The sequence below is a fragment of the Lepisosteus platostomus genome, chromosome 28, assembly GCF_059453375.1.
Source record: "Lepisosteus platostomus isolate fLepPlt1 chromosome 28, fLepPlt1.hap1, whole genome shotgun sequence".
NCBI classification, from domain to species: Eukaryota; Metazoa; Chordata; class Actinopteri; order Semionotiformes; family Lepisosteidae; genus Lepisosteus; species Lepisosteus platostomus.
In genome coordinates, this window is record NC_142638.1 from 621,047 (window position 1) to 648,028 (window position 26,982).

At 49.6% G+C, this 26,982-nt stretch overlaps 2 protein-coding genes across 7 annotated transcripts in view; one reads left to right on the forward strand and one right to left on the reverse strand.

Annotated features, from left to right (window-relative positions):
* adam11 (ADAM metallopeptidase domain 11) overlaps positions 1 to 14,533 on the forward strand; it is a 49,407-nt gene extending 34,874 nt beyond the window's left edge. Inside the window, exons 23-27 of one of the 6 annotated variants that reach the window (XR_015930994.1) lie at positions 260 to 428; positions 1,514 to 1,628; positions 2,587 to 2,665; positions 7,042 to 7,059; positions 8,361 to 8,479. Coding sequence is in view for 4 of the 6 variants with exons in the window: in XM_088623041.1 (XP_088479167.1) it covers positions 260 to 428; positions 1,514 to 1,628; positions 7,042 to 7,059; positions 8,361 to 8,833 (775 nt within the window). In the remaining 2 variants the exon portion in view is untranslated. Of the gene's footprint in view, positions 1 to 259; positions 429 to 1,513; positions 1,629 to 2,586; positions 2,813 to 2,853; positions 2,945 to 7,041; positions 8,178 to 8,360 lie in introns of those variants that run through there. The other 5 variants (XM_088623043.1, XR_015930995.1, XM_088623042.1 and 2 more) reach the window with 5 other exon arrangements.
* Positions 14,534 to 15,785: 1,252 nt separating this feature from the next.
* On the reverse strand, positions 15,786 to 26,737 carry LOC148638513 (glycylpeptide N-tetradecanoyltransferase 1-like). The gene is made up of 12 exons (XM_088623047.1): positions 26,583 to 26,737; positions 23,803 to 23,911; positions 23,112 to 23,256; positions 22,473 to 22,591; positions 21,717 to 21,808; positions 21,139 to 21,255; positions 20,074 to 20,244; positions 19,661 to 19,769; positions 19,258 to 19,428; positions 18,853 to 19,020; positions 18,141 to 18,278; positions 15,786 to 16,705 (listed from the first exon to the last, which is right to left on the reverse strand). The coding sequence occupies exons 1-12, from the start codon at positions 26,690 to 26,692 to the stop codon at positions 16,685 to 16,687; spliced, it is 1,470 nt and encodes a 489-aa protein (XP_088479173.1). The 5' UTR covers positions 26,693 to 26,737; the 3' UTR covers positions 15,786 to 16,684.
* Positions 26,738 to 26,982: the final 245 nt, after the last annotated feature.

Here is a 26,982-nt window from a genome sequence, read left to right on the forward strand (position 1 = left end):
CACGGGGGGTTACAGGAGAGCACATTACAGACCGTGTGAAGAAACCCTGCAAGAGCTGCAGAACACTGACAATGACTGCTCTCTGGTTAATCGGTGTCCGGAGAAGTGGAAGCTATCCCATAGATTCAAATATTATACAGTAAATATAATAGTTTCACAAACTCAAAGACTGAACCAGTTTCCAGACGATGTGCAGGTTTAGATGTGGTGTGTTGAAGAGCTGCGTCTGCGTCTGAGTGGCCGGTGTGCTTGTGCGCAGGGGTGGCCACGCGCTGCTGGACGATGGCACGGACCTGGGCTACGTGGACGACGGGACGCCCTGCGGGCCCAACATGATGTGCCTGGAGCGGCGCTGCCTGCCTGTGGCCTCCTTCAACCTCAGCACCTGCCCCGGCTCGTCCGACAGCAGGATCTGCTCCCAGCACGGGGTGAGGCGCCCCGCTGACTGACCGCACGACTGACCACAGTCACACGATCAACAGCAAAGACTGACCTGCTGAGCTTTTTTTACTTTTTAATGATTGGAAACAGTTTACATTTAAAATATGCATACAATGATTAGCTCTTTTTTTCCATCTTTTCTTTTAGGTTAGAATTGTACGTTTTAAGAGCTATTCATACATGGCAGCAGATAAGGGGGATTAAATACAGACATATATTTGCTTATTCAAATCTGTATTCTCTGGTCATTATAGAAAAAACACAAAATAGTGAAATCAGGTCATAATGGGGGGTCATACATTTTGTCCAGGTTAACCAGTATTTTCTAAGCATGTCTGACTGTAAATTGAGAGAAAAGGTTATCCTTTCCATTATGTATAGTGCATCTCATTCACAATATCAATCCACTCTTTGGATGTCGAAGGCTCTTTGTGATTGCTTTTTCACTAGCAGCTAGAAGACTTCCTAGTACGTATCTGTCTTTTGGTTCAATGTGATCAAAGGGAAAATTTACCAATATGTAACTGAGAATTCAAAGCTTGTATAAGTTATATTATAACTTTACCATCTTACTAAGGGCTTGCTGAGCTCTTTGCTTTTGATTAACATCCCTGATCCTCCTTGTCACCATCTTTTCTCATTTTGTCTCTCGTGTAAAATTCCTTCAACTCAAAGGGTTTTATTGGTATGACCGATCAATCACAATGGCGATCGAAGGCTGGTGTTTCTGCCAGTTTTCCCTAAAGCAACAGCCAACAGTGTAACTAGATAATTTAGGTCATTAAGAACAGCTGAAGACACACTGGCTGGTAACTACAGCTGCAGCAACTAGTTAACAAGCTATAGCGGAACAGAAAAAAGAATATTGTATCTGTATATATAACAGAGTAATTAGCAGGACATTGAGAACTAACAGCTCTGTCTGCTGATTGGCCCCAAGGAGAAAATAAAACCATAATAAATCATGAAGTATTCGCATATCGCACACAGTATAGCAGACTAAATATTCCACACTGTCGCTTCTGTTTCTCTCTGCGTCTCTCTCACTCGAACCCTGTGCTGTCTGCCTCAGGTGTGCAGTAACGAGGTGAGGTGTATCTGTGACCGGGACTACACGGGGAAGGACTGCAGCGTCTACGATCCCATCCCTGACCCCAAGCCGCAGGGCGGGCCGGAGAAGTACAAGGGTTTGTGTTGCTCTGCAGCGCCTCGCTCTAGAGACACACACACACACACACACCGCGCCGGGATGACGCTGTGCAGCTCAGATAGCAGCGGGCACACTGGCTGTCCCGCGCCACCCCACCTGTGTGCTTGAGAGCCTGCACTTCCTCATCCGCTGCTCTCTGAGCGGCTGGGCTTGTGGCCTGCCGCCACAGCCCTGAGCGGCTCTTTACCACTTTACCTTCCAAATACGGCTTATAGAGCCAGGATCTGCAGGAGCACATCGGCCAAAATCAAAAAGTAGACGTGAGAATTCACCTCAAAGAGCTAGATGTGGGAGAGCAAGTCTCACAACCACCAATGGCACGGTGATCCAAAACACTCACCCAGTAACCTGTGTGAATTACTGAAGAGTTTGACTTGTCTGAAAGGTGACTCGGCTGGTTTAGTGCACGTTGGTCTTTCGGATTGTATTTTGTGATGGAGGACACTACTGAAATACTTACAGCCACACATGTCTGTAATGTGTTACAGTACAGAAAGACTCCAAGGAGGAATAAAGGGTATTTGGTAGTAAGAAATCTGTTGCTCATACTTTAATGGTGAGTGGTTTTCTGGAGGGATTGTTCTGCAGTGAAACTCTGATTTGAAAACTGAGTCTTAGAGAGCTGTGCCTCTGCTTTACAGTGCCCCCTACAGGGCAGAAAGTGCTCTGGCATATTTACCTGTTTATAAAGTAGGGGGGCATGTGTACATGTTTTTTTGACAATACTACTACTCTAATACTAGCTCGTCGGGAGCTGGGGCTTTAAAGCTTGCAGACACGGTCCTCCAGCCAGCCCTGGTGTGGAGCTTTGGAAAGGCCTCCTCACCACCAGGGGGCACTGTACTTACTGACCCAGCCCTGAGCTGAGGGGGGGAGCGGGTGGAGGTGTGGTGCATCTAGACTGTATCTCAACGTGTTTTACTTATTTCTTGCAGTTTGCCAATGAAAGTCATTTGGCAATGTTGTGCAAAGCAGAGCAGAGGCAAAGGGGGTGCCCGGCCGAGAGAGGCAGAAGTAATGAAACACCCCCTCGTTTTCTCTGTCCTTTGGCTCTCCGTCTCCTCTCCCCCTCCCCCTGTGCCGCCCGTCTCTCTCTCGCCAGTCGGTGTTGACAAGATGTTCTGTGGTTCTGCTGTTTCTGACGTGTGTCTGGTGGTATTGTCCCCCTCCCCTCCCCTCCTCCCCTCTGTCCCTTTACACAGGTCCCAGTGGCACCAATATCATTATAGGGTCCATCGCAGGTGCCATTCTCCTGGCAGCTATAGTCCTAGGGGGAACAGGATGGGGATTTAAGTAAGAGCTCTGGCATGCCTCTTGTGTTCCTGTCTGCTTCTACCTGATATTGCCACTCACTTCCTGACCGATGGGGAGGGGGCCCCTTGAAAATCGGGAACTCCAAAATGCTGCAGGAAAACAACACAAATTCAAAAGGGGGCCCGTTTCAGTCCGCCTCCCTGCGCTGTCTGGGTATCGAGCTTCTCCGTGCTTTTTAAGACTCCGTCCCGGCGAAGCCTGGGTGCACACCCCCACCTAGACCAGCCCGATTCCCAAGGTGCTCGTCTAGGCCTGTGGACCAGCCGCTGTTTACACCAGTGAGCCCAGTCCTACCAGTTACAGAGGGGAAACTCCACTTCCCTGCAAGTGACTGTGCCCAGCTGTGTTCCGTGTCAGGGCTCCTGCATACGTTTCCTTAGACACATTTACACACACACCGCTTGCACACGGCTTTCACACAGGTTACTCATATAGTTTACACAAGCATTACACATGGGCTACATACACTTTCCACATGGTTTACACAAGCATTGCACACATTATACACAGGTTACACATACTTTCCACACACAATGCACTCTCTGTACTCTTCATGCACACCATACAGTACAAAGCAGATTGTACACATCTCCAGATAATCCAAACAAACTTTACAGAGCTTAAATATTAATGCAAAACCTGAAAAGCAAGCAAGCACTTTCTGTCACAAGTTCCTCACCCTGTCGATCTTGACACCTGAGCTTTTCCACAGGCATCCACTTTAGTGTTTCACTAAACATGCTCCATCAAACAGTATTTATAGCTCAGGTGAAGATCAATCACTTTGGACTGTTACATATACATAATTTATTACATATACATAATTTCATTGAGGAGTGGAAGAACAGACGAGCAGTTAGAGTTGGGAAGAAGCCCATCTAGATGCACAGGTTTTAAGGAGGCCAGTGCCAACACAGATTACCTCTGTACACCTTGAGCTTTGTCTTACACGTACTGCCACTATGTGGAAATTAAATTTAAACCAGGAACATTAGGCATCCTTACCCCAAGGGTTGTGGGAGTCAGGAACAAGCTGCCCAGCATTCTTGTTGTAGCCGATACCCAGGTTTAACTGAAGAAGCAACTGGATAGATCCCTTGATCGTCTTGCTCTGAACAGCTTTATGGGCTGGATGGCCTCTTGTTAGTAGCTGTTCTTCTGCGCCTCCACCAGCAGAGGAGCTGCAGTCTGCCTCTGTGCGCCAGAGTGGGTAGTTGCTTTTTGGATAACCAGTGAAATCCATAATTAAGACATCTAAGAAATTGGCACCCGTCTTCAAATTTCAGCTTCAAGCTTGTCCTCACCTCATCTTTAATTGTGGAATTTTAGCTAAATTTAGACGTGATGAATTCTGCGCCTTAAACAGAGAAGCCACTGTGACAGAGACTGTCCATTTGGAAAGAACTTCCAGATCTGTAATAATGTCACACACACGCTTCCAGACCGTAAGATCTCTCTTGATTTTGGTTAGAACAAGCTGATCAGTGTAACATAGTGAGTGCAGCAGTTCTGGTGATGGAATAAATCTTAAAAACTGTACCTGATCTCTGCCAAGTAAAGCTAAAACAAACACTTCTGTTTAATCTACGTGTTAGAAAACCTATGAGAAAACGCCACGTTTTCACTGCATTTGCCTGGAAGTGAAATCATATTGGTGTTTCACACAATCCAGGATTTCCTTCGCTCCTCCTGCACACGGACAGGGCCGTGCTCTCGCTCCGCAAAGCTGCCGGCCTCCGGGAGCAGGACTGCAGCCCCCCCTCACCCCTCACCCCCTCCCTCCCTAGACTGAGCCCCAGGAAAGCCTGCCAGGGACTCCTCTGTGCCCGCTGTGCATGTGTGGTTTGGGTGTGATCTCTGGGGGCGGGCCGGGGGGCGTGGCCTTGATGCCAGCAGCGCATGACGGAGGCAGGGTGACAGCCTGTGGCGGACCCTGGCGCCCCACTCCCTCACCCCTGCGGCTGCATTCGGGACAGACTGGATTGAAATGAATTTGCTGAACAGTATCGTACTCGCACAGTAGAATGGAACCTAAAGATGGCATGACACTGAGTTTTAGCATCAGATACTCCATCAGTGTATACACACTCTCCAGGTCAATGCATTTGTTTAATTTATTTAACATTTTGAATTTGCACTTTATTTTTCTATGCCCAACAAGCAAGGCACTGCTGTTTTGAGCTCTAATCCTAATCAGGATAATGATCGTGAGCTGTCTGTTGGAGGTCCTGAGAAAAACATTTTCAGTAGGCAGTATGGGGGAGGTGATACTTAAACAGGGAACCTGTGTACTATAGTACACTTCTCTCCAGTTGAGAAACAAAACCAAATTTCAACCCTGCTGTCATATTTCCTCGATTTATAGCTCAGGCTGGAATCCCAGAGCTTCCTCAGCCCAGTATTCCGGCATGATGGACATTGCCAACTAAATCACTCAATACACTGGAATACCTCTCCAGCCTGGTCTCGGAGGGGTGGGGGAGAGCTGGCCTGCGCCCAACCACCACTGGCTGCTCAGTCTGTCTCGATGACCATGCCTCAGCGCTCACGGCACAGCCTGGCTACACTGGACAGGCGATTCCACTGGGCCGTCCTGCCAAACACGATACTAGCAATGAAACCATATTGAAAATTGCTAAGAACATGGCCCTCCCTCTGGCTCCCTAGATCCCCACACTGCTTCTGTGAAATTCTGTGCTCGCAGGCTCTCGCTGCTGATTTATCAGCACACTCCTCTTCCTACTGTGCATCCGCCGCCAAACCAAGCTGTTGCTCAGCTTGTTCTCAGCCGTAGGTTCGAGAATGTTTCAGAGGTGGCAGTCTTGGCCACCGGCCTCCCCTGCTTGTGTGGGCTATGGCCTCAGAGGTCTGTGTGGAAGGGGGGAGGGGGAACACAGTGGCTAGCAGTGGACGGGCCGAGCTCAGGGAGTGCCAGGAGGATGCAGGCAGTCTGTACTGGGCAGGGGGTCCAGCGAGAGTGGGGGCAGGCCTGTCTACCCTGACCGAGCCCAGCTTGCTGGTTTCTAATAAATCACTTGTATGAGAAGTGTGCAGTTTTTTATATATTAAACTGTACTAAGCCTGTTGGTGATGCATCTTAAAGTTGTATCAAGAGGCTGTTCGGAGTGACTGTGTGTAGGTGAGTGGTAGGGTGCCAGTACTTGTAAGAAACTCAGACATGCACCCTTCCAGGAGCTCTTGCTCTTGCTGTGATTTGACATTCAAGCTATTTTGAATTAGTCTGACCTGAAAAGTCATCTCTGTCCTGCAGCTGTCGTGTTTGTCAGGTTCTCCCTGGCAGTGCAGCCGGCTGAGGCATGGTCAGTGGGGATAACTGCATGGGAAAAGAGGGAGGGCAGCTTGTTGTCTGGGATCAGCATACAGGGAACAGCTTCCTCCCGGATGGAGCAGTAAAGACGGACAGCATACTGCTGCCCTTGTCCAGGCGATGACAGGAAAGCTCATACCATCACTCCTGTGCAAGGCCCTCTGTGATCAATAAAATCCAGAATCTGAAATGGATATCCATTTGATTCATTGATCCAGGTGTTGCCCTCTCAGCACATGATTCATGAAGACTTGGTCCACAGACATGCCTTCTCCCAGAATAATAGTAATTGGTTTTGTGTAATTGTCTAACAATTAAAACAATCAGTCTTTGATCCCTGTGCACAGGTGTCTGACAGGGCAGGCAGTAATAGGACCTCATTACTGAGTACTGCACTCTTGCCTAGGACTACTGATGCATAAATGAAAGCCAACTTTAAAGGACATCTTTCCACTGGTCTGCAGAGGGTTCCTATGAACCAGAGCTCATCTGAACCTGATTATCTTCCCACAGGGTCTTGTTCACCCTGACACAAACTTTTCATCAGTCTTGGTGACCACAAGACTGCATTTGTCAGGCTTTGCATTTTCAAGAGAAAGCAGTGCCTCTGTTTCCTGTATGCAATCCCGAAAGTGATTGGATGTTTTTTTCTGTACCTGCTTTTGTGATAATTAATGCCACCTCTCTCTCTCCCTCTCTCCACACCACCACTTCTCTGTGGCCTTCTTGGCGTTTCTCCCTGGAAAAGAAACATCCGAAGAGGAAGGTATGATCCCGCGCAGCAGAGGATGATGTAAACCCTTCTCTGTGCTCACGCTCTCCTCTCCATCCCTGCACCCCAACCTCCCCCTCCAGCACTTCTGCAGCTCAGTGAAGCTCCAGCGGTAGATGGCTACAGCCCCCACTTTATTGTGTTGTTGTGAGACACGGCAAAGAGATGATCTTCCTCAGCAGGAGTCACATTAGTCTGGAGCTGTTACTTCCAGCTGAGAAGAACACAGTTAATTCCAGTACTTACAATTCCAAACACTGTGAATGCGGACGCATTGTTCTTAAAGACTCAACGCTGTCGGCGTTGAAGTAGAAACACATTTGTTAATGGCCTGCAGGTCTCGTCACATCACTCAGCTGGGGCTCTGTACACCTCTGACGAAAATTATTCCAGACTGCTTTTCTTAAAGCAATTTTTTGCACACTGGGGTATCCAGAGAAATTTCACACTGCTTCCTCGAACAATCTCCACATGCCAATGCTCAACATGGTCAAAAGAAAACGAGCAGCACTGCTACGCCGACTGTAGATTTACCTGCAAGCAGCATGATGGGCTTCTTCTGCAAGAGACAATGTTATAGAATGCGGTGCTTGTGAATATGAGTGCTCTGGTACTGTATGTAATGTGCTCATTGTCGTGTCCCCCTCTCCCCCAGGGGGCTGAGTCACAGCATCCCTTCTGTCTGTTCTTTAAGCACAGTGGGTTCATGTTCATTTATGTTGTGTGATGGAAATTAAAGTTCGAGTCCCTTCACAACGACGGGAAGTCACTAATGAAATCCTCACCCTGCAGTTGTTTGCTCACAGTTCCAAGGCCAGAGACCAATGACTTCAGAGAACTGAGTCAAAGATGATTAATCTTTGCACCATAGTCTCTGGGAGAGCATTTCTGCAAACTTGGTTTCAGCTGTTTCCTCCTCGTGCTCGTGTCACTGCTGTAACAGGAAAGCACAGATGCAGTTTCTTATTCTGAAGTCATCTCAGTAGCCCTGAGGTTTTGTTTTTTCCATTCTGATGAATAAGTTAGGTTTGAGAGTTGTAAAAAAAATGTTGGGCAGATTTCTTATCTATATCTGCTTTTGCACCATAAACTCTTCTGACTGGGGGAATGCAGACTGATTCTTGTCTCTTCACTTCTTGGGTACTCTCCAGTGAAAGAGCTTTCCTTAGTTATACCTGCTCAAGTCTCACTGTTGTCCCTCCTGCCTCTGCCTCTCTCCCTGAATCCCTCCATCTCCCACCATCTCCCTCTTTCAGAGTTCTGTCTCTCAAGCTCTGTCCCTTTGTTTCTTCCAGATCTGGAGGAGCGTAGGACAGCTGTAGCTATGTGCAGCTTGGTCTTCCTTGTGCTGTGTCCTTTCCTCCTAGAAAAACAAAGTCTTCCACTTGTTTCCAGACTTCCCTGTCCCCACCTCCACCTTTCCGCTCCAGCCTCCTCTCCCCCGGCTTGGTCCCTCCTGGATCTATCCGGGAACGACGCCAGCCATCTCCAACATGCTGCATTTCCGCTAGATCTGCCTGCCAGGTCCTGCGTGACTCCAGAACTCAAGGTGGCCATTATCCCGAGGATGAGCAAGGGACCAGAGCTTTCACCCAGCGGACCAATCCAGCTCCGGGAGAGGCACATCCCTGAACAAACTGGATCAAAAAGATCTCCCTTGTTCCCAGAACAACCTTTCCAGTTTTCTTGGACTGTAGTCGGGGTGCTCTCTGATGCTGCTGTTTTTATATGCTTTGTTGACCCTAGATGTCTTCTCTGGACAAAATGAGAAGACCGGTTTTGCTAATATATCGTAGGTATTCTGTAGTATTTACATGAAGTTCCCAGAGTCAGGGGAGGCCCCTTGCTGGAGTGGGAGTATTGGATCTCCAGAGGCCATCTGCCTTAATTCAGCGCCATTGGACTGAGGAGGTCAAGCTGGTACCAGGACCGATCCGTGGTGATACTGGTAAGACACGCTTTCTGACAGTGGCTGAAGAAAAGCTATTAGCAGTGGCTGTTAGTGGACACTGGCCAGGCTTGGCACCTTTTGTGTTCAGGTAAGGTGTACCCTTGTGTTGTGGGTATGAAACTGTAAGGGCATCTTTGATTTTTGTTAAAATGAAATTGAGAAACTAACAGCACCTGAAGCCTGTGTGGGATTATACATTGAGATGAACAGAGAAGCATGTATAGTTATGTATAGTTAACCTGGAGTTTGCTGAAATGTCTTGCATCTTATTTAGCTGGACATACTCTTTGTTTCTGAACACGAGTCAAAAACTTGTCCTCTAAGCTCAGTCATACAGAAGGCTTGGAAGGTGCTTTCCCATCAGTGTTAAGGTCAGAATGGCAGGAGCGAACACGGCTCTTGCAGACAATACCCGACTGTATCTGCTACTCTGCTGGTGCTGCATTCTGACCTTTGTCCTCCAGCAGCAGTATACTGTAGAACAATGTCATTTGTTGAACCTCTTACTTGGGTCCTGTTTGCAAAGGGGATCAAAGACATCAGAGTAAGCAAGGTATTGCCGAGTGGCTCTTCTAGCAAAGGGGATTATCTGAGTACAAGCGGAGATTCTGATCCAGGTGTCCAGGGGTTTGAGCCTCATGTTACCAGCTGGCTGTAACTGGGATTGGCTGTGGACTCAAACATGGCAGGACGAACAGGCACAGCCCTCACTGTGATCCTTGTGGTGAGCTCGCAGCTTTCAGCTGATGAGGAATGAACAGCACTTCTTCCTCAGTCAGCACTGATTTAGCAGGGTTCTAAAACCTGTTTTTAGTTCAGTGTACATAAACTGTATAGAAAATGTCCTGTTTATAATATTGTAACATACAGGGAAACCATTGATTTATGAGAAAAGAACTACAGGTAACTGTAGAAACTGTCATCGGTTACATTAAGATCACAAAGAATACACCAAAGCTGATGTTAACTCCCAAATTCTGCAAGATGATTTTGGATTGCTTCATTATCATGTGGGGGAAAATAGTAAGAAAAACATTCCTTAAATATTTTGTGTAATATTAAAATGTGACAGAGAACCTGACAGAGGTGATTACTGGCAGTATGAGGTCAAGGCTTATTTAAAAGTTTGTGCATCAAAGGCCAGGTGTGTGGATGGACAGAGGGCTGGTCAGTGGTTTCTGTCTCCAGTAACTCAGCTGTCTGAAACATGACAGTCCTGGTGCTGTAGCACAGCAAGAACTTGGAAAAGAAAATCAGCTAATTGTCTCAGGTTTATGCACTTTATTTTTAAAAAGTATTAATATCTTGAATCAGAGGTATTAAATTATAATTTACTATTGCAGCACCTTGCATTCACCCCCAGTCAGTTGAATAAATTGGCTACTATAGTTTAGTCTCTTTCCACCAGACTGGCAGTGCCCTGCATTGATAAACCAAGTAACAGCACTGAGGTCATAAGAGACTCTCCCTGCGTTCTCTCTAAATAAGCTCAAACTGAACAGGAGACGGGGAAATACTGAGAGCTGATTGGCGCAAGACGTCTTTTAGATCACAAATGTCACAAAATCGTAAAGCTGGATTGGGGCCCGGAGAATCATTAAAGAACCCGCTCCAGAATACTCCTTTTCCATGTGTTATTTCTACCCGTTTTTCCTGTCTGCTCTCCGCTCTATACAGATCCTTTCAGTACAGTTTGGAAAAATAACCATCCTCACCAGATTGCACATCTCATAATTATAATTCTATACAAGAATTATTGGACAAAATGGAGCAGACACTCCTCCCTACAGTAGGTTTGTGGTAGTTTGGCTTTGCCTCTATATATAGTGTCCTATAGGCAGGAAAGTAACATAATGGGAGAAGTTTTTTTTTTCTTGTGACCTAGAGTATGCAAAGCTAGCTGAAGGATGGGCAGATGGATGGACCTACAGAACTCATGTATTCTATTCAATAGGGTGCAAGTCTTTCTCTTCAGTATTCTGAAAGAATGGAAGGTGGGCCTTTTAAAATGTCCTCGGAGCAGAGGAGAGCACTTTCAGTGCAGGCTGAGCTTTGGCCAACCCGTTTGTTCATTAAGAGTGTAGCACACCAGCCAGGGCCAGAGACCATGAAGCCATTTCTGTAAGCATGGAGATGGGCTCCAGCACACGCACACACAGGTGTGACTGACACAAGGAGGCGGAGTCGCGCTGTGGCTCGGTGGAGCTGACTGCCCTCTAGAATGTGTCACAGCTGAGATCAGGCCCTCTGCATTGTACTCTGACCTGAGGTCGATCTACTAACATTCCACAGTGGCGGAACTATTCTGGAAATATATTTACATGCTGCTTTTTAAAAAGTGTTAGATATACACAAATTAACCTGTAGTAACTTTGTCATTTATTTGAATGAAAAACTGTTTTATAAACCAAGGCTGATATATAAATATCTATTGTATAATCTAAAACAATATACATACTGTATGTATATGATGTGTGCGTGCGTGTGTGTTTGTATATAGTGTATCCGACAGGGGTCCAAGAATAATGTTTTTTTGATTCCATGAGCACAAAAAAAAGAAGTCTGGATTCAAGTCGGGATAACCAGCCTCAGGTCTCTTAGCTGTTAAAAAGAGAGATTGATTAATAGAAGGCTTGAGAGCAGCTGAGTGCAAGGTCTTGTCCTGAAGCAGAGTGGCAGCCCTGTACACCAGGTAGTGCTGGTTCAGCTCTGGGCAGGTTGTTAGCTAATATCTGGTGCCACAGCCACCTCTGTGCCTAATTCACTCCTCTGTCAGATGTCTGCTCTCCTACTGGCATGGTGGGGCTCATGGTGTGAAAAACCTCAAGTGCACATTTCGGGGGAGAGCATTACGATCTTCTGTTCCACACTGGTGTGAGGTGTACATTCCAGCATCTAGTATTCTTCCTTCTCACCTGGGAAATCACATTTCATCTTAAAGCACAGGAATGCAAATGAGATTATAGCACCACTCACAGGAGATCTAATCCTTGTTTTCTGTTCAAAATCTACAGATCTCCACTCGTCAAACACATCATAAATCCCAGTGCTACACTGGAGTGAAGCCTGACTGATAGAGACAATTGAAAATAATATGGAAGAAAATAAATGCTGATGTAAAAAAAAAAAAATCCCTTTTTCCTTAGTGGCTGTACAGGTAGCCCTCAGTGCTCCTATATACTGTAGCTCACGTTCCATTATGTACCTTAACACACGTCTTGGACCCCTGTTTAGAGTGGATGTGTATGGGACTTATTCCAAAGCAATTTCTATCTGAATTCTGTCTGTGTGTATATAACATAAATATGTAAAGAGCTGCTGCAGATTAGCAATAGCAATCCCTTTGGCTTAGTTCCTTTGTGAGCCCAAAGAAACTCCTTTAGTTCAATAGTGGGCAGACTGGTCCCACATTGTCATTATACAGTTTGGGTTTGAAGATTCTTATTTTTGAAGAGGTCTTTTTATTTTGGTGCTTTTTGTTTTGCTGCTGTTGCAGATTTGGAACAGAAAGAAAGGTGACCTAGAAACCTTTCACAAAAAACTATATCACTGCCCAGCAGTGGAGAGGCATGCTTTTTTATTTGTCCTCAAAGGCTGCTTAGTGATGTATCCTGCCATTCCAAAGCTACGTGCCGGTGAAGGCCTGCTCCACGTGTGCAAGAGGAATCGGGTGAAACAGTCACACGAATGATTTTGGGCTAGCCTAGCACGATTGTTTCAATGAACTGCTTTCCTATCTTGACCAGAGAACAGGAGCCATATTCTTGAAACATTTTTCACCAATCTGTGTTTGTAGCCCTTTTCTTGGAGAAGTTAAATAATAAGAGTCAAAAGGTCATGTCTTCACTGCCAAGGGATACTGGGAATCAGCCTCCTGAAAGATGTAAATGTGCCTCGGCGGTTTCCCTTCCTCTCACGGAGCTATCGGCTACTGGGGAGTTAAACAGGCCTGTGCCCCTGCTGCCCAGCAGACACACTTCACATCCTAGCAGAACGTGAGGATTTAAAAGATTAAATGGATTGATAGCAGTGGATTAAGCTTTCAGGCCCTGGCTAGATTATATGAAAGATGTAAACTGGAGTGTTTTTCCTGAATTTTCATTCCAGCCCCCCCCCTTACAGTTCAAACCTGCAGCAGCTTGAACTGTTCCTGAGGTCTGTACCTGCAGGTGCATTCTTACAGCTCGGGTCAAGGCAAGGCTGAGTCGGATCCAAGTGTCTTCCACCAGCGGGTAGTTCTCTTCCTTTGGCATAACAAAAAAACACAAACTGACATCCACTGCCTTCTTCTAGGGCTTCTGCTTGAGAGCAGCTGTTCGGCCCCACTGACCCCCGCTCTGGACTGCACTGCAGGAACACTGCGGGGCGTGATTGTGCCTCCAGCTGTTCTCGTCAGTCTGGTGTGCACGGATGTGCTCCTGCTACTACCAAGACCCAGTGTGAAGCACCACAGCATGTAATCACCCGACTAAAGACAAACCTGTTTTCATACCAGACTTTTATTAATAGTGCACTGTTAAATAAGCTGAAAGAGGCAAACGACAGTCTGCACAAAACTGTAAAGAGTTAGGTTTTGCCTTGTGTCTTTTGCCTTACCTGGTGCTCAGGATTCTTACCTTGCTGTAGAACAATCTGAACACAAACCAGAAATTCTCTGTCAGCCTGGTGGAGGGGACCTCTCAGGGGAAACACTTCAGGTTTACAGTATGAGGCAGAAGGGGCATGGCCTTATGCCAATTTGCTTCACTTGAACCATCCTGGCAAAGATTCTGGGTCAAAATTATTTTTTAAGGAAATACTCCCTTAGGCTGACCAGCTGAAAGTTGAGGAAAGACCAGAGAACTGTGTACGGAAGGGATTTCACTCTACACAAGCATGAAAATACACCTTGCTGTCTCAGGGTTCAGCGGAGCAGTTCATGTGTGCGCTGCTGCAGGAGAGCACCCAGACGTGTGGGTGCAGTGCAGCGCTACAGAAAACATGCGGAGTACAGGCAGACATCAGGGTGTGGGCGGCAGTTGTGGCCAAACTGCAGAGAACACTTGTCTACAGCCTCCTCTGGGCTCCCTGGGTTTTCCGTCGATTTGAATGTTCACTCTCAGCAGTAAAACATTTTCGAAAAGCACAAATTGTTTTCTTTTCTACAAATGTATATAGTGAGTTCTTTATATGTATAGACATACAAACCATCCTAACCCCCAGTTAGCAGTTTCTCCTGTACGTGTTGATAAGCTCTACCACGCCTGTCTCACAATGCACTCTGTACATATGGTCTGCCTGCACTGTACATGACTACTGGCCCACAGGTGACTGGCGTGAGGAATGTGGGGTTCTGTAGTCACAGAAGAGCCTCATCGCCCCCTTTCTCTGCCTGTGCAGAAAGAGTAAAGCATCCTTGCGAAACAGTCACCCATGATGTTTCCGGCCATGTTTTTAATAAAGGCTTCTGAGTCACTGGTATACATGCAACTCAATGCTGTTAATGAATAAGAAGAATAAACTACAAAGTGAAATGATCATCCTGTCTGTCTTTTTTTTCCCTATTATTTGTTGGGGAACAGATCTAGTCTAAAGTGTTTAAGATCCTGCCTCATCATAGCTCCAGTAGGCCAGTCCATTTCACTGCTCTCCTGTTTCCACACCCTGTCCACCCCCCGTGTCCTATATCCAAGCCAGTCCAGTGTAGCGGTCAGTCCACCCCCTGTGTCCTGTGTCCAATAAAGGCATGTTTATTGCAAAGGCTTTTCCTTGTCCTTTGTTCTGCCAATGCTCCTGTCTCCATGGCACGTCAGCTGGTTTGGAACTATAGCAATCTGAATAAAGACGCCCTCATCTTTTCAGAATACCACAGGTTTCCCCGGGCTGCTGTGGAGACGGGTCCGATGCAACTACAGCTTTGAAACAACATGATCCTCCTAACACAGGCCCAGAAAACCTGCTTGAGCCCAGAGCCCAGGTCCCCAGATCCAAACCCGAGTTACACTGTTTCCACACGGAGGCCTGAGGTGCTGTTCAGTTGCCAAGGAAACCAGCGGCTATGTCTGCAGGTCCTGTGGCGACAGGCCGCTTGTGTGCGGTCACGTGACATCGGCCCAGTTCAATACACTGTTCCTGGAGGCCAGTTTCACTCCAAATCAGCTCTTAAACCAGATAAGCCTTTTACTGGACATAATGTAACAACTTAGTTCACATACCCAAGCTTCAAACAAGCCTTGAAATCCTGTAGATGCACTGACTGGACACGGATCCATCTGTGAACGAGACGAAAATGATCTTCTGTGCCCCAATCCTCAGGATTCAAATACAGAGAAGCCTTTAAATGGAAATAAATTACATAATGCTATACCTTCTTTAAAGTGATAATGTTCCATAATTACTGCATATTTGTTGCAGACGGTCACAGCCCATTGAGCAAGACACACCGAACAGCCCCCTCTCGTTTGTAACCCACTAAAACTTCTAATTCCGCAAATCATGAGAGGAAAAACCAGCCCAGGGAAGATCACGTTTGAACAATTTATTTCCTTCATGATTCTTGGAGAGTTTCAAGACAACTGCTGAAAGAAATGAAGGTCTAGCAACCCCAGTTCCCCTTTGGGCTGGTCAGAGACCACGTACAGCTCCAACGTACCTCGCCATCCCGAAGTGCGGAGATCGCCAGGTCAGTGCGGTTCTGTTAAGTGGCGTGGTCAACTCTGAACTGACAGTCTTGGTTGAATAAATAACTTAAAGGAGCTGCAGCCTGGCCTAAAGAAGACAGAACACTCCCTGCAGGATAGAGCACTTCTAGTTTTATTTCGAAAACCATCCCGTCCCCTCACACCCCCTTCCCATGAACACTGCGCTGTCTTCCAAGTCACTGACGTTTACAAAAGAAGAACACTCTGCTTTAGTGTTTATTGCATTGCTGGCTCGCCGTGTCCGAAACTGCCTCGCTCACGCTGATCAGAGCAACGCCTCCCCTCGCCTACTGGACAGGTCCGTCTCTCGCCCGCACCGGCTCTGTCCACTGAACTGGCCAGCTAGACCTTGGACGCAGGTTTTCTCTTTTTCCAAGGACAGCTTGAAAGACACAAGAGCTGTTAGGTGAACCGTGATTAAAAAAAAAAAAGTCTTATCCACGTCATCTGAGGATGGATCTGCACAGCAAACCTGTGTAGCCTGAAGCATATCTGGAAACAGCTGGAGTTGGTGATTATAAGCCCTTACAGCTGCTGCTTGTGTCCAGTGTCCAGGGCGAGGGGCACAGAGAGCACCTGCAGTGCCAGCCTGCATGAGGACCAGCGACAGCGCCATCTTGTGGCCAGTCCATTAACACGGTTTCTGTCTGTCCGTTCCTTTTATCGACAACGTGGTCAGGTTCGGCTTTTACTGAAACGATGTTCTCAGATGCGTCCGGCGTGGCGAGAAAGTTGTGTGTGATCAGATATGATTGAGGCAAGTCTGCATGTTCTAGTTTTACTCCTTGTGTTTTCCCCTGTCAGAGCAGTTCATCGCAACGAAGTCCAGTCAGCTGCAGCTCCGCGTTGATCTGGCACCTTTCCTCCCCGTGGCAGCGTGGGTCAAAGGTCAAAGTGGTACGGGTTCTTTCTCCTGAAGCAGTCAAGTCCGTCCGTCAGCTTGTCGGTCCGTCGGCGAGTAGCATCAGCTCCCTGCCCAGTCCCGGGGTCACTGTAGCACCAGGCCCACCTGACAGGAAAAGCAGAGGACCAGCTCGTCAGTTGAGATGACCACAGCTCAGGCCCTCTCTCCAGCCCAGGCTCCATCTGGCCATGAGCCTGCTGGGAAACAGCGTCTCAGGCGTTGACAGCACTGTCAGGCCCAGGACACTGAGCAGCAGGGCAGAGCGCAAAGAAATGCAGCAATTTCCTCAAAGCTCTGGTGAGACTAACACAACCAGCACCTGGCTGCACCATTGACAGTGTTTCTGGACAGAAAGGCCGTTCCAGTAGTGACTCCACTGGCCCCCCTCCCCTCCCAGCTGTGCAGAATGCCTCTCCAAGATTATCTGGCTCACAGTGCCCCCTAGTGGGCAATCAGAAAAAAATAAATCCTCTTTCAATGTGACAGAGCCTGACCCCTGCAGTGCCATTGTGCTCACTGCATTCAGAAACAGCAAAACAATGAGGGAACACAAAGAGACCGTGACAATGCTGGCTTTCAAATGGCACAGGGTTTCAGAACAGTCAGCAAGAACTGAGGAAGGGTCATCAAATGGCTTTAAAATACTAAGAGCTAAAAAACCAAAACTTTTCATCTTAGTAAGGTCAATTCATTTTGGTATGATGTGCCACTGCTTTCAGACCCTCACAAAATGCAAACAGCAGATGGAGGTCAGAAGGCTGATGGCAAGTGTCCCTGGTGCTCCCCAGAGGCACACAGCGTTCATGCTTGGTCAGCAGTCAAGAGGAGGCCAGCGTGTCCCCTGCTGTGAGAGACCTGGCAGCAGTCACTGCAAAACACTCTGCCGCCAATTTCTAAAAATAAACTAAAGGGATCTTCTAGGACACTCTGACCTGATTTGGAATCGCCACTGTTTTCACGGGCTGGGCTTCCTGCCTTAACTGCAGGGCGACACCAGGGTGCTCTCTCTCCCTCGGGCCTCCGGCACGTTTACACCAGGGGCTTTTGCTCATTTGACATGGTCTGGGGGACTAGGGCTTGTCAACAGAGAGTAACTGCTCAGGTGCAGACGTCTCTGCTAGTTCCTAGCTGGGAGATTCCAGAGGGAATGTGACTTGGTTAAAGACAGTGTGGAGCAGCAGTCGGGGGGGAAACTTCACCCAAATCACTGCAGGGACCCCGAACGGCCCTGCAGCTGTATCAGTGGCTACCAGGAGACTAGAGCAGGGAGCAGTGCAGAGGTTCATTATCACTGACGACGAAAAACAGCTGTGAAACACAGGAAGGCTGCACAGCGGAAAGGCTGCAACTTTTCTGCGTCAGTGTGAAATTAACCTCTTCTCTAAAAATAGATAAACTGGTAGATAAACCACATGCTAAAGCAATGCCCTAATAAAAATCCATGTTCCTTCTATGACACGACAGTTCTATCCTGTGTAAAGGCATCTTCGTTAGCAAACCCAACAAGAATCTCCACAGGACACTCAGCACGCAGACTCACCTTCTCTGCGCCCATGCTGGGACACTTCCAATTGTACAGGTAATACTGCAGGTTCCCATCTCCAATCCCAAACTTGAGCTTCTCCAGGAAGGTCTTGTTCTCCATCAGGTCCAGTGCATTGAAGACATCAAACCCTTTCTGCAGGAGAGGAGACAGGGAGACAAGGTCTATTTCCATGAGGTTACATACTTCTCAACCGAGTGAAGCCAGATACCGTTTGATCTTTCACAAAGCGACCAAATATCCTGGTGGTTAAGCAACAAATATTTTACAGAAAGTCAAAGCAGAGACCAAGAGATCTTAGTAAACTGAAATCAATGCACAGGATTTGTTCCATGTGAGCATAAATACATCTTTTGATTCCAGTCTCTGTGAAACGATTCCTTTGTAATCAGTGAGGCACTTTTACATTTGATCACATGACCTTTTACATTTCAAGGTAATAAACCCAGAGGAAATTTAAATGTGTTGCAACACCAGTAAGTTAATACTTCAAGACACTAACTTGAACACTTGGGCAAATCTCCTAACTTTCCGATTTCTTGTGCACCAAGAGGCTGTGATTGAGACAACCGATGCCATGATCAATGTGGAGTTAACACACTATTATATAAGTGCCTTGGGGGCACATACTCAAACTTGGATGAAAGAATAAACGATGTGGAACGCAAACACCTGTAAAATGAAGACGCCATGCCGCGGCAAAGCTCACCGATTTGGCCAGGATGAGGGCGTCGCCCATGAGGTCCATGAGGGGCGCGACAGTGTGCACGTTGTAGAAGGAGTAGGCCGCCTTCAGGCTGCGGTGCACTGGGTGGTTCATGATGGTGGAGGGCAGGGTGTAGAAACTCAGGAAGTCCGTCACCACCCCCTCAGCATTCTGGGAAAACAGGCCAGGCAGTGAGTGATGAGAGGGGGGAAAGGTCAGGAACCGTCGGCCGTGCTGGGCTGAGGGAGGAGCTAGTGAGCCTGAATTAAGAGTCTGGGATTGCAGATTGGAGAGACAACCCGGCAGATCTACAGGACAAACCAATTTTCCTGATCTGTCAGGGTGAGACTGCCCGGGAGCTGTGGCGGAGGGAGGCTGGCACGGGTTCGGATAGGCTGGCGCGCTCACCTCCACCACATAGGTGTCGATGATGTTCTCCTGGGGCAGCAGCCAGTGCTCCACCTCCTCCAGGCTCATCACCGGCGCCAGGTGAAACTGCTTCAGGTAGGCCTGTAGCAGCCGGTGCACCATGGCCACATCCTTCTTCTGCATGGGTCGCAGCCCCTGCGTCTTCGGGTTCTGGACAGAGAGGGAGACAGCTTGGATTGGAACCAGCGCTGCCCCGGAAAGCAGGCCCCGACCCCCCTCCTTATTACAAAACACTCCGGTCTGCCACTCCCAGCCGGGGAAACAGTGAACACACAGTTACGAGCCAATGGCCTGACCAGAGCAGGTAACCCTGCGTGGAACCGTCTGCTCCGACAGCCGGCCGGGAGCGAGCGGGCAGAGGCGACGCAGCGCGGGCACTGACCTCAGGCAGCCGGTACAGCTTCATGGTGCGTTGCATAGTCATGTTCCGACTCAGGTGAGAGAACTTCACGTCGATGAGCTTCCGGGGGTTCAGGGAGCGGTGCCAGTACCTGCCAACGCCACAGTCGCACACAGACACAGATCAGTGGGCAGAGCTAGAGAACCTGAGAGCCTGCCACTGTCTGGAGCAACAGATTCAAGCACACGCCCATCCCTGACCTCTGCACCCAAGACATGCACGCCAAGCACACTACAGGCTTCGTGGCACAGTAACTTCCTCGGGACAGGACGCTGCAGACTAAAACCCACCCATCCGATCAGGGCTGGACAGAGGTGTGCTGACCCTCAGGGGAGAAGCGGACCTGACTGAAGACTTTCCAAGCCAGCCTGCCTGGTATTTTGCTAGGGGCTCACCTGCAGGTGCCCACAGGCTTGGGCAGCACCACACCAGCAGTGTAGACAGCCTGGAAGATGCCCTGCAGGTTGACCCGCCTGGTGATCTCCCGGATCAGCACCGGTGCCACCCGCTTGGAGCGCAGCTTCTTGTGCACGCAGAGGAAGTTGATTTCCACCATCTTCTTCTCTCTGGAGCGAGGGAGGGAGGCGGAGAGAGAAAAGAGGCTTTTTCAAGGACAATACCACAATACCACTTCACACCAGGCAGACCTGGCTGCTAGCGGCACCGAAGGTGTAAAAGCATTGACACAAAACCTCGTCGAACACAAATCGTGGCCTTGGAGAGCTACAGTGCCATCTTAGAAAACAAGAACGGTTACAGATGAGAGGAGCCATTTGGCCCATCTCGCCAGTCAGCTAGATAAGTGACTATTTCAGCCAAAGAGCTCATGATCTCAGCTGTTTCCTGAAAGAAGCAGTGTGTCGGTTTCAACAACATGGCAGGCAGCTTGTTCCCTACTCCCACCACCCTTCTGGTTTTCCAAACCAGCCATCAATTACTTGAGTCGCCCACTTGCTTAACTAGACAGGAATAATAACAATGATAATAATAATGTGAGTAAGGAAGGCATGGATAGCGATTATTCGGAGTCCATGACTGTTAAAAGCCAGGGGGATATTTGGTCAGGACACTGGCTTTATCAGCCCAAAAAAAACTTTGAAGCATTGGAACTCTCCAACACCAAGGTTAGTGCAGTAGAGTAATATAATGATTAGGAAATTAATACATTAGAAATAGCAGAGATAACAAGGATTTCATCCTGTGTGCACCTTTCTGCTGATAATATCAGATGACCAGCCTGTGAAACTGTTGGAAGCAATACAGTACAAGCTGTATGTTGTCAAGCTTCCTCAATTTCACTTTTCACTGTCCCATTGAAAAAAAACTACCAGAGAAATGACTAAAGAGCCCGAGCTCCAGTAACGCAAATGACACTGGGGAGGGCTGCAGTGAGAGTGTGAGCATGGAGAGAGGCAGGTGCGTGGAGCAGGCGGGTCAAGTGGGCAGTGGCTGCCACTCACATGTCGTAGATGCGGATGGAGGCAGGGATGGCACTGATGAACCCGACCAGCTTCTTATTGGACACCACCCTCACTCCGCAGTGCCACTGAGGCAGCCAGCCAGGGGGGCGCAGCGCCCTGCCAGGAGAGAGAGAGACGGGGGGGCGATGATCTCCAGACACTGCTGTGCAGGACCCCAGTCCTGTAGGATTCTTCTACAGCAGTTTTCATGGTGTGCAGAAATAATACCCAACTGCGATGCCTCTTTTTCGGACATCTCGGACAAGCTTTGTGCCGTCTCTCTAGACCACAGTGCATGAAAGGCACTTCTAGAAATACAAGTCTGGGGACAGTCACTAAGTGCCAACGTTAACAAGTATTTTCTGACCTGTGTGAGCTGCAGGTGGCAGAAAGGGCCTAACAACATCACGCTGATGTGACATGTCTACAGAACCTGCTCGTTTTAAAGCACGTTTGCATCTGCGCACATTAGCGGAGCAGACGCTAAAATGTGTGTGTGTTTGAGACTGATCCAGATCCCAACAGGTGAAGCAGCTGATGTACCCAGGGCACAGGGCGCCGGAGGCAGTGCCACTCACCAGAGCAGGAATTCGGGGGAGTAATCGAAGCGGAACATGTTGTCGTCGTCCTCCACGTAGTTTTCATTCAGCAGAGTGTAGAGCTCCTTCAGCTGCCGGCGACAGAGAGGAGGGAGGGTGACATGGGGCTCCTGCACGTTCCAGCACAGCAAAACGGGGGGACAGGACCGCTCGCACCCGCCTGCCTGCCAGAGGGGCCGAGCGAGACACATCGCTGCCCACGTCCAGTGGGCCGCTGGACTTCCACAGCCGAGGGCACGGCGATGCTCTCTCTGTTCACGCAGCAGGGCGACTCTCTGAGGGCTCACGTGCACATGCAACACACCGAGAACGGGGGATCCAAAGCTAACCGAACTGGACTGGCGTCCCACCCCAGGGTGTGTCCCACCTCGCGCCCGTTGCTGGTCTCTTCCGACCATCCACGGCTTTATCCAACACACAGTCGCAGGGGAGCCAGTCTCTTTAGAGAATGGATGGATGGTGCCCAGGACCAGATTTAATTTCCCGCTCAACAAAGTTTTCTAACGATTAACAACAAATGCAGGTCTTCCCCTTTCCCAACGGTCTTCCTCAGCTAATACTTGCATGGCATGAAACCGACCGGAGGGAAGCCGGTCCACATGGAAATCGACTCTGGACCTACTAGCAGCCAAGAACTCAACAGGAAGCACAGCTGTCTGAGACGGGCCAAGAGCGGGGCATGTGCTTCAACCGGCACCAGAAACCCCCCTGGAGCAGAAGGAAGGGGCAGCTCACCACAGCAGAGTTGCCCAGGTCCAGGGTGTCCCAGATGAAGCCCTGGGGCAGGCTGTAGGGCTCCGTGCGGATGTTGTCCTTATCGGGCTCGATGGAGCCATGCGACATCACCACCTCTCCTGCAAACAGAGCCGGGACACGCAGGTCAGCCAGAGCGTCTGCTCCGCTGTCTCGAGTAGGTTAGTACCTGCAGTACACACTGTAGTTACTGATGAAAAGGAGAGCCTTGGTCCTTGATTTGCATTGCAACAACTTAACTGGATTGTTCCCGGACCCGGAATGTCCCCCTCCCTCCTGGTCAGGTCTTAATGACCAATGAGCAGGAGAAAACTGGAGGACAGGTGGGAATGATGCTGGTTACGAGGGCCATGCTGAGAAAAACATCTAACTGTGGGACAGCAGGGCATGAGGCACAGTGGGTCCCCAGGAATGGCAAGTCCAGGATCGCCCTGCTGATGGTACCAGTCACAGCAGCGCCAGGGACAGTACATAACTGCAATCAGGAGGCCCCAGCACACTGGAAGAAACGGATCTCCTTCACCCCAGGTGCAGACTGTCCAAGGTCGCTCTTGTCACCTGACAAAAACCCGCTCTTGAAACCCGCCTCCCCTCCCTCGGCGCCCTGCCCTCCTGACTCACCCAGCTTGGGGACGGGCTGCGTGTCCCAGAACTGGTAGCTGCGGCGGCTGGCCTCCTCCATGGTCTTGGCAGGCCCCTGGCCCACGGAGAAGAGCTCGATGGCCTTCTGGATCTCCTGCAGCTTGTCCGCGGGCAGAGAGTTCACCTGCGGTGGGGGGGGACAGAGGTCAGAGGTAAGAGCAGCCAACTATGTGACAGGAACCACCTGCAGGTGGAGTCTAACAGCCGGCCTGTCCAGCTCCTGAGGTCAAAGGTCACATTGGCACAGCCGGCCAGATTTATAACTCCTTGCCTTGGATGGTTGTGTTGCCCTTTGAGCTAATTAAGAGTCAGCTTGAAGGCTGCAAATTTTTTAATGACACAGAAAGAAAGTACAATGTACCAAGCCATGCATCTACCTTGTATAAGATCTTACAGGTCTGGGAAAATGTGAATGTTATTACAACGCCCACCCACTCCAACATTCAGCCTGCAATGACTGGAGGGCGGGAGAACAGGGTCAGGGACAAACACCACAGCCAAACCACAAACCGCAGCACAGAGACGCACACCTGAGGTGCTCAGAGCCAGATCTGAGTTTTACTAAACACGTGTCCTTGAGACTTTGAAAGACTTCCGTCAGGACCGATCTGCGCCTTCACCACAGCCCCGACACCCTGCTACGGGACGTCCGGCCGGCGCTGGGGCTCACCTTGGCCGACTGGTCCTGCGCCACGTCCTTCCCCCCCGCTTTCTCCTTCTTCCTCCTCTGTTTCTTCTTCTTCTTCTTGGCCCCGCCGTCGTCCGCTGGGCTCTTCTCCCTGCGGGCAGAGGGACACAGCCGCCGGTCAGCCTCCTGCTCGCGCCCGGGGACACGAGGGACAGCCAGGGCCCTCGGAGGTCCGGCACCAGCAGCGGGACCACCCTTCCATCCGCAGTACGAACTGGACAGAAGGACGGTGCCGAACAAGAGCCGGCCTCTCGCCCACCTAGCCCGTTCGGAAGTTAACAGATCCCAAATCAAATCCCATGTCCTCATCCGACACGTCCTGGAAGAAGCCAGGGTACCAGCTTCAACAACCGGGTTGGGCAGCTTGTTCCAGACTTCCGCCACCCTTTGTGTAAAGCGCTGTTCCCTGCGCTCTGGGGTTAAATGAGAGCAGGGTGTGAGCATTTCTCATGTTCAGCCATGTTACGTGTTACCCTGCGTCAATGGGGCGACAGGAGCTGTGAACCCTGAGTGTTCGATGGCTTTCAAAGCGTATCAGGATAGGGAATCTAAAGACCTGATTCCCTATTCTACGAAGCCCACGCGAGCTTGCAAACAGACATTCTAACAGATTAATAACGCAAAGCACCTGTCCACATCTACTGCCAAAAGGGCAAGGGGGCATAAAACTAATAAACTCCAGACATCCTATTGCTTTCAACAAAAATAAACTTACAGTAAGCACAGCGTGGACTACTGAGGGATGATGCACTCTTTCACCTTAAAAATATTCCTTTTCTCATCACACAAAGTGCAGTCAAGTCCATTCATTCTTAGACATCTGCAGCGGATCCAATCAGAATTTGCACACAGATGTGCCGCTGTGCAACACGAGCAAAGGGTAGTACTTCCCCAGACAGGCTGCTTGAGCCTAAACCACCGGGCTGCAACCACTCGGGGAGGGCAGAGACACCACCATGCAATGCTCAAACTGAGATGCCAAAGCACTGCAGCCACACAATACTACAGATATTAAAAATATTTTACCAAACATTTGCAATTTCTAAGTGTTCATTGCACTAGTAGCAGGATTTCATGCAGCATTTCAAACCAAGCCCAGCGTGGATGGGAGTCACTGTCAGGCTCTGCACACAGGTGAGTGTGTTGACAGACTTCACAATCAGGCCTGGCTGCTTCTCCAGCCACAGGCGTCCAGTCTGATTCCGCAGGTCGGGGAGCAGCAGGGGCAGCGACAGAGACTGCAGACCACAGCAGAAAGAGCAGGGCGAGGGGAAACCAACCAGCGACCGCTGGCTCAACACAGCGGCTGGAACAGACTAATCCTGTCCCCCCAGGAGGAAAACGTCACCTTCCGATCTTTCAAAACTGGCAATTGGGACAGTGCAGCAATCACTTTATAAACTAGGCTACACCTTTTTACAGACAGCCCACCTCACTAACAATGAGGACCGCAAGACACTTGTCGGATGAGGTACTGAAGCAGAATGGGAATAAGAACCGATCCCTCCCGAACAGACGGGCCTAGTGCTGGCCGGCGGACTCCCTGCAGCCCCCCCTCGGAGAGCCGAACTGCCGGGCCCAGGCAGCGTGTGGACCGGGAGGCAGCGAGGGGGGAGGTCAGGGTCACATGGGGCACCAGAGGGAAGGGGAACGGGCTGAGGCGGCACCACCGCCAGCACGTGATGTGGACACAGAGCCCAGCTCCTCTCCTGCCCCGACCCCAACCCGTGCACCACTCACAAGGCTCTCAGGAATGTCCACCGAAGAGCAGCAGAGCGCACACAGCCTTGAGGCGCTGCAGGAAAGGCCTTTCCTGCACCACGCTGCTTTTACAGCACTGCACGGCTTCAGTTTTCAGGCACTGCGCTGCGGCGTGGAGAGGGAATGGATGTAAATCCTCCCAGCCCTCTGCAGGCGGCCACCCTCGCCGGGGCAGGTGTGCGCGAGACGGGGTATTACACCCGCCAGGGGGCTTTTACAACAGCACGACAAGAAGAGGGAGGAGCGCGGACTCCGGGCGCGCTCTCGCTCGCCCCTTCCGCCTCGGGCACGGCCCGCGCCCGCGCCCCCGCAGCCCGCGCGAGGGGACAGACTGGACACGCGGACCGGGCAGGGCGGAACGCGGCGATGACGTCATCACCGCCGAGCCCCCCGGTTTCAAACTCCTCGCCGGACCCTCCGACCCCGAGCAGAGCCGCTGCATCCTCACGACGTGCGACACAGAGCCGAGACCTGTCAGCTAAAGCTATTATTTTGATGTTTATTTTTTTTCCTGCATTTGGTTGTCTTTTATGCACCACTCATACGAATCCCTGACCGAATATGTGGTTCTGCGTCAGTAATCAGCGTGTGTAGCCCCGTGACTGATTAAATTGGGTGCATTAATTAGACTTGTACCGCTTCCAGCCTAACGGGAAAGCAGTATGCTTTCCTGTCAAATGTGGCTACAGTCATAGTGCAAACCGTTTTAAATTTATTTTTACGAGCTGAGCTTTCAGTTTCCATCCGTGCCCCGGCTTTGCCACTACAGAAAGTCACAGACCCCAAGACCCGCCCCCACCACGATGGATCTGTCTTCCCACCAGTCAGCTCCCAGAGCTCGCTGTCAATCCAACCACCCCTCCAATCAAACGCGACAAAGGGGGCAGGCCTGCACGGATTATGCTGTTTCAACCCGGCTGTACTACATCGCTTTATTGTCACGCCGTATAGCAATAAACCCTATTTTGCACACAACCAAAAACAGCCGCCAACGTTCATACCCATCACTGAAGTGGTGCTCCTCATTCTCACAGTCACTGCAGTGGCCGTGGTCGTCTTCTACCTCGTCCTGTCTCTCCGGTTTCGGTGCTGTCTCATTCTCGTCCGCCATCTTTAACCAGGAACTAAGGGACGCTCCGACCCCGCAGTATCTGTCGCGGCTATTGGCCGGGCGGCGCGGTGGCTGCTGGTAAATGTAGTCTTGGGGCTTAATGCCCCAACACATGGCCTGTACTGTGTGTGTGTGTACTGGTTGTTTTCAAGTTAGGACACTCAGTTCTGCTGTGAATTAAAGTACATAAACTTTGTCTTTACCTGAAGTGCATAAAGGTGTAGTGTTTCGGTTTAGTCGTGACCTGAAGTATATATATATATAGTTTAAAGTTAGTAGTTTGTTTTTTA

Excerpts from the sequence above, each read along its gene's own strand:
- LOC148638513 (XM_088623047.1), bottom strand. The coding sequence starts at position 26,692 with ATGGCGGACGAGAATGAGACAGCACCGAAACCGGAGAGACAGGACGAG. Across the intron at positions 20,245-21,138 it reads TCCATCCGCATCTACGACAT|AGAGAAGAAGATGGTGGAAA; the intron begins GTGAGTGGCAGC and ends CCCTCGCTCCAG. Across the intron at positions 18,279-18,852 it reads CCCTCATCCTGGCCAAATCG|AAAGGGTTTGATGTCTTCAA; the intron begins GTGAGCTTTGCC and ends CCTCTCCTGCAG.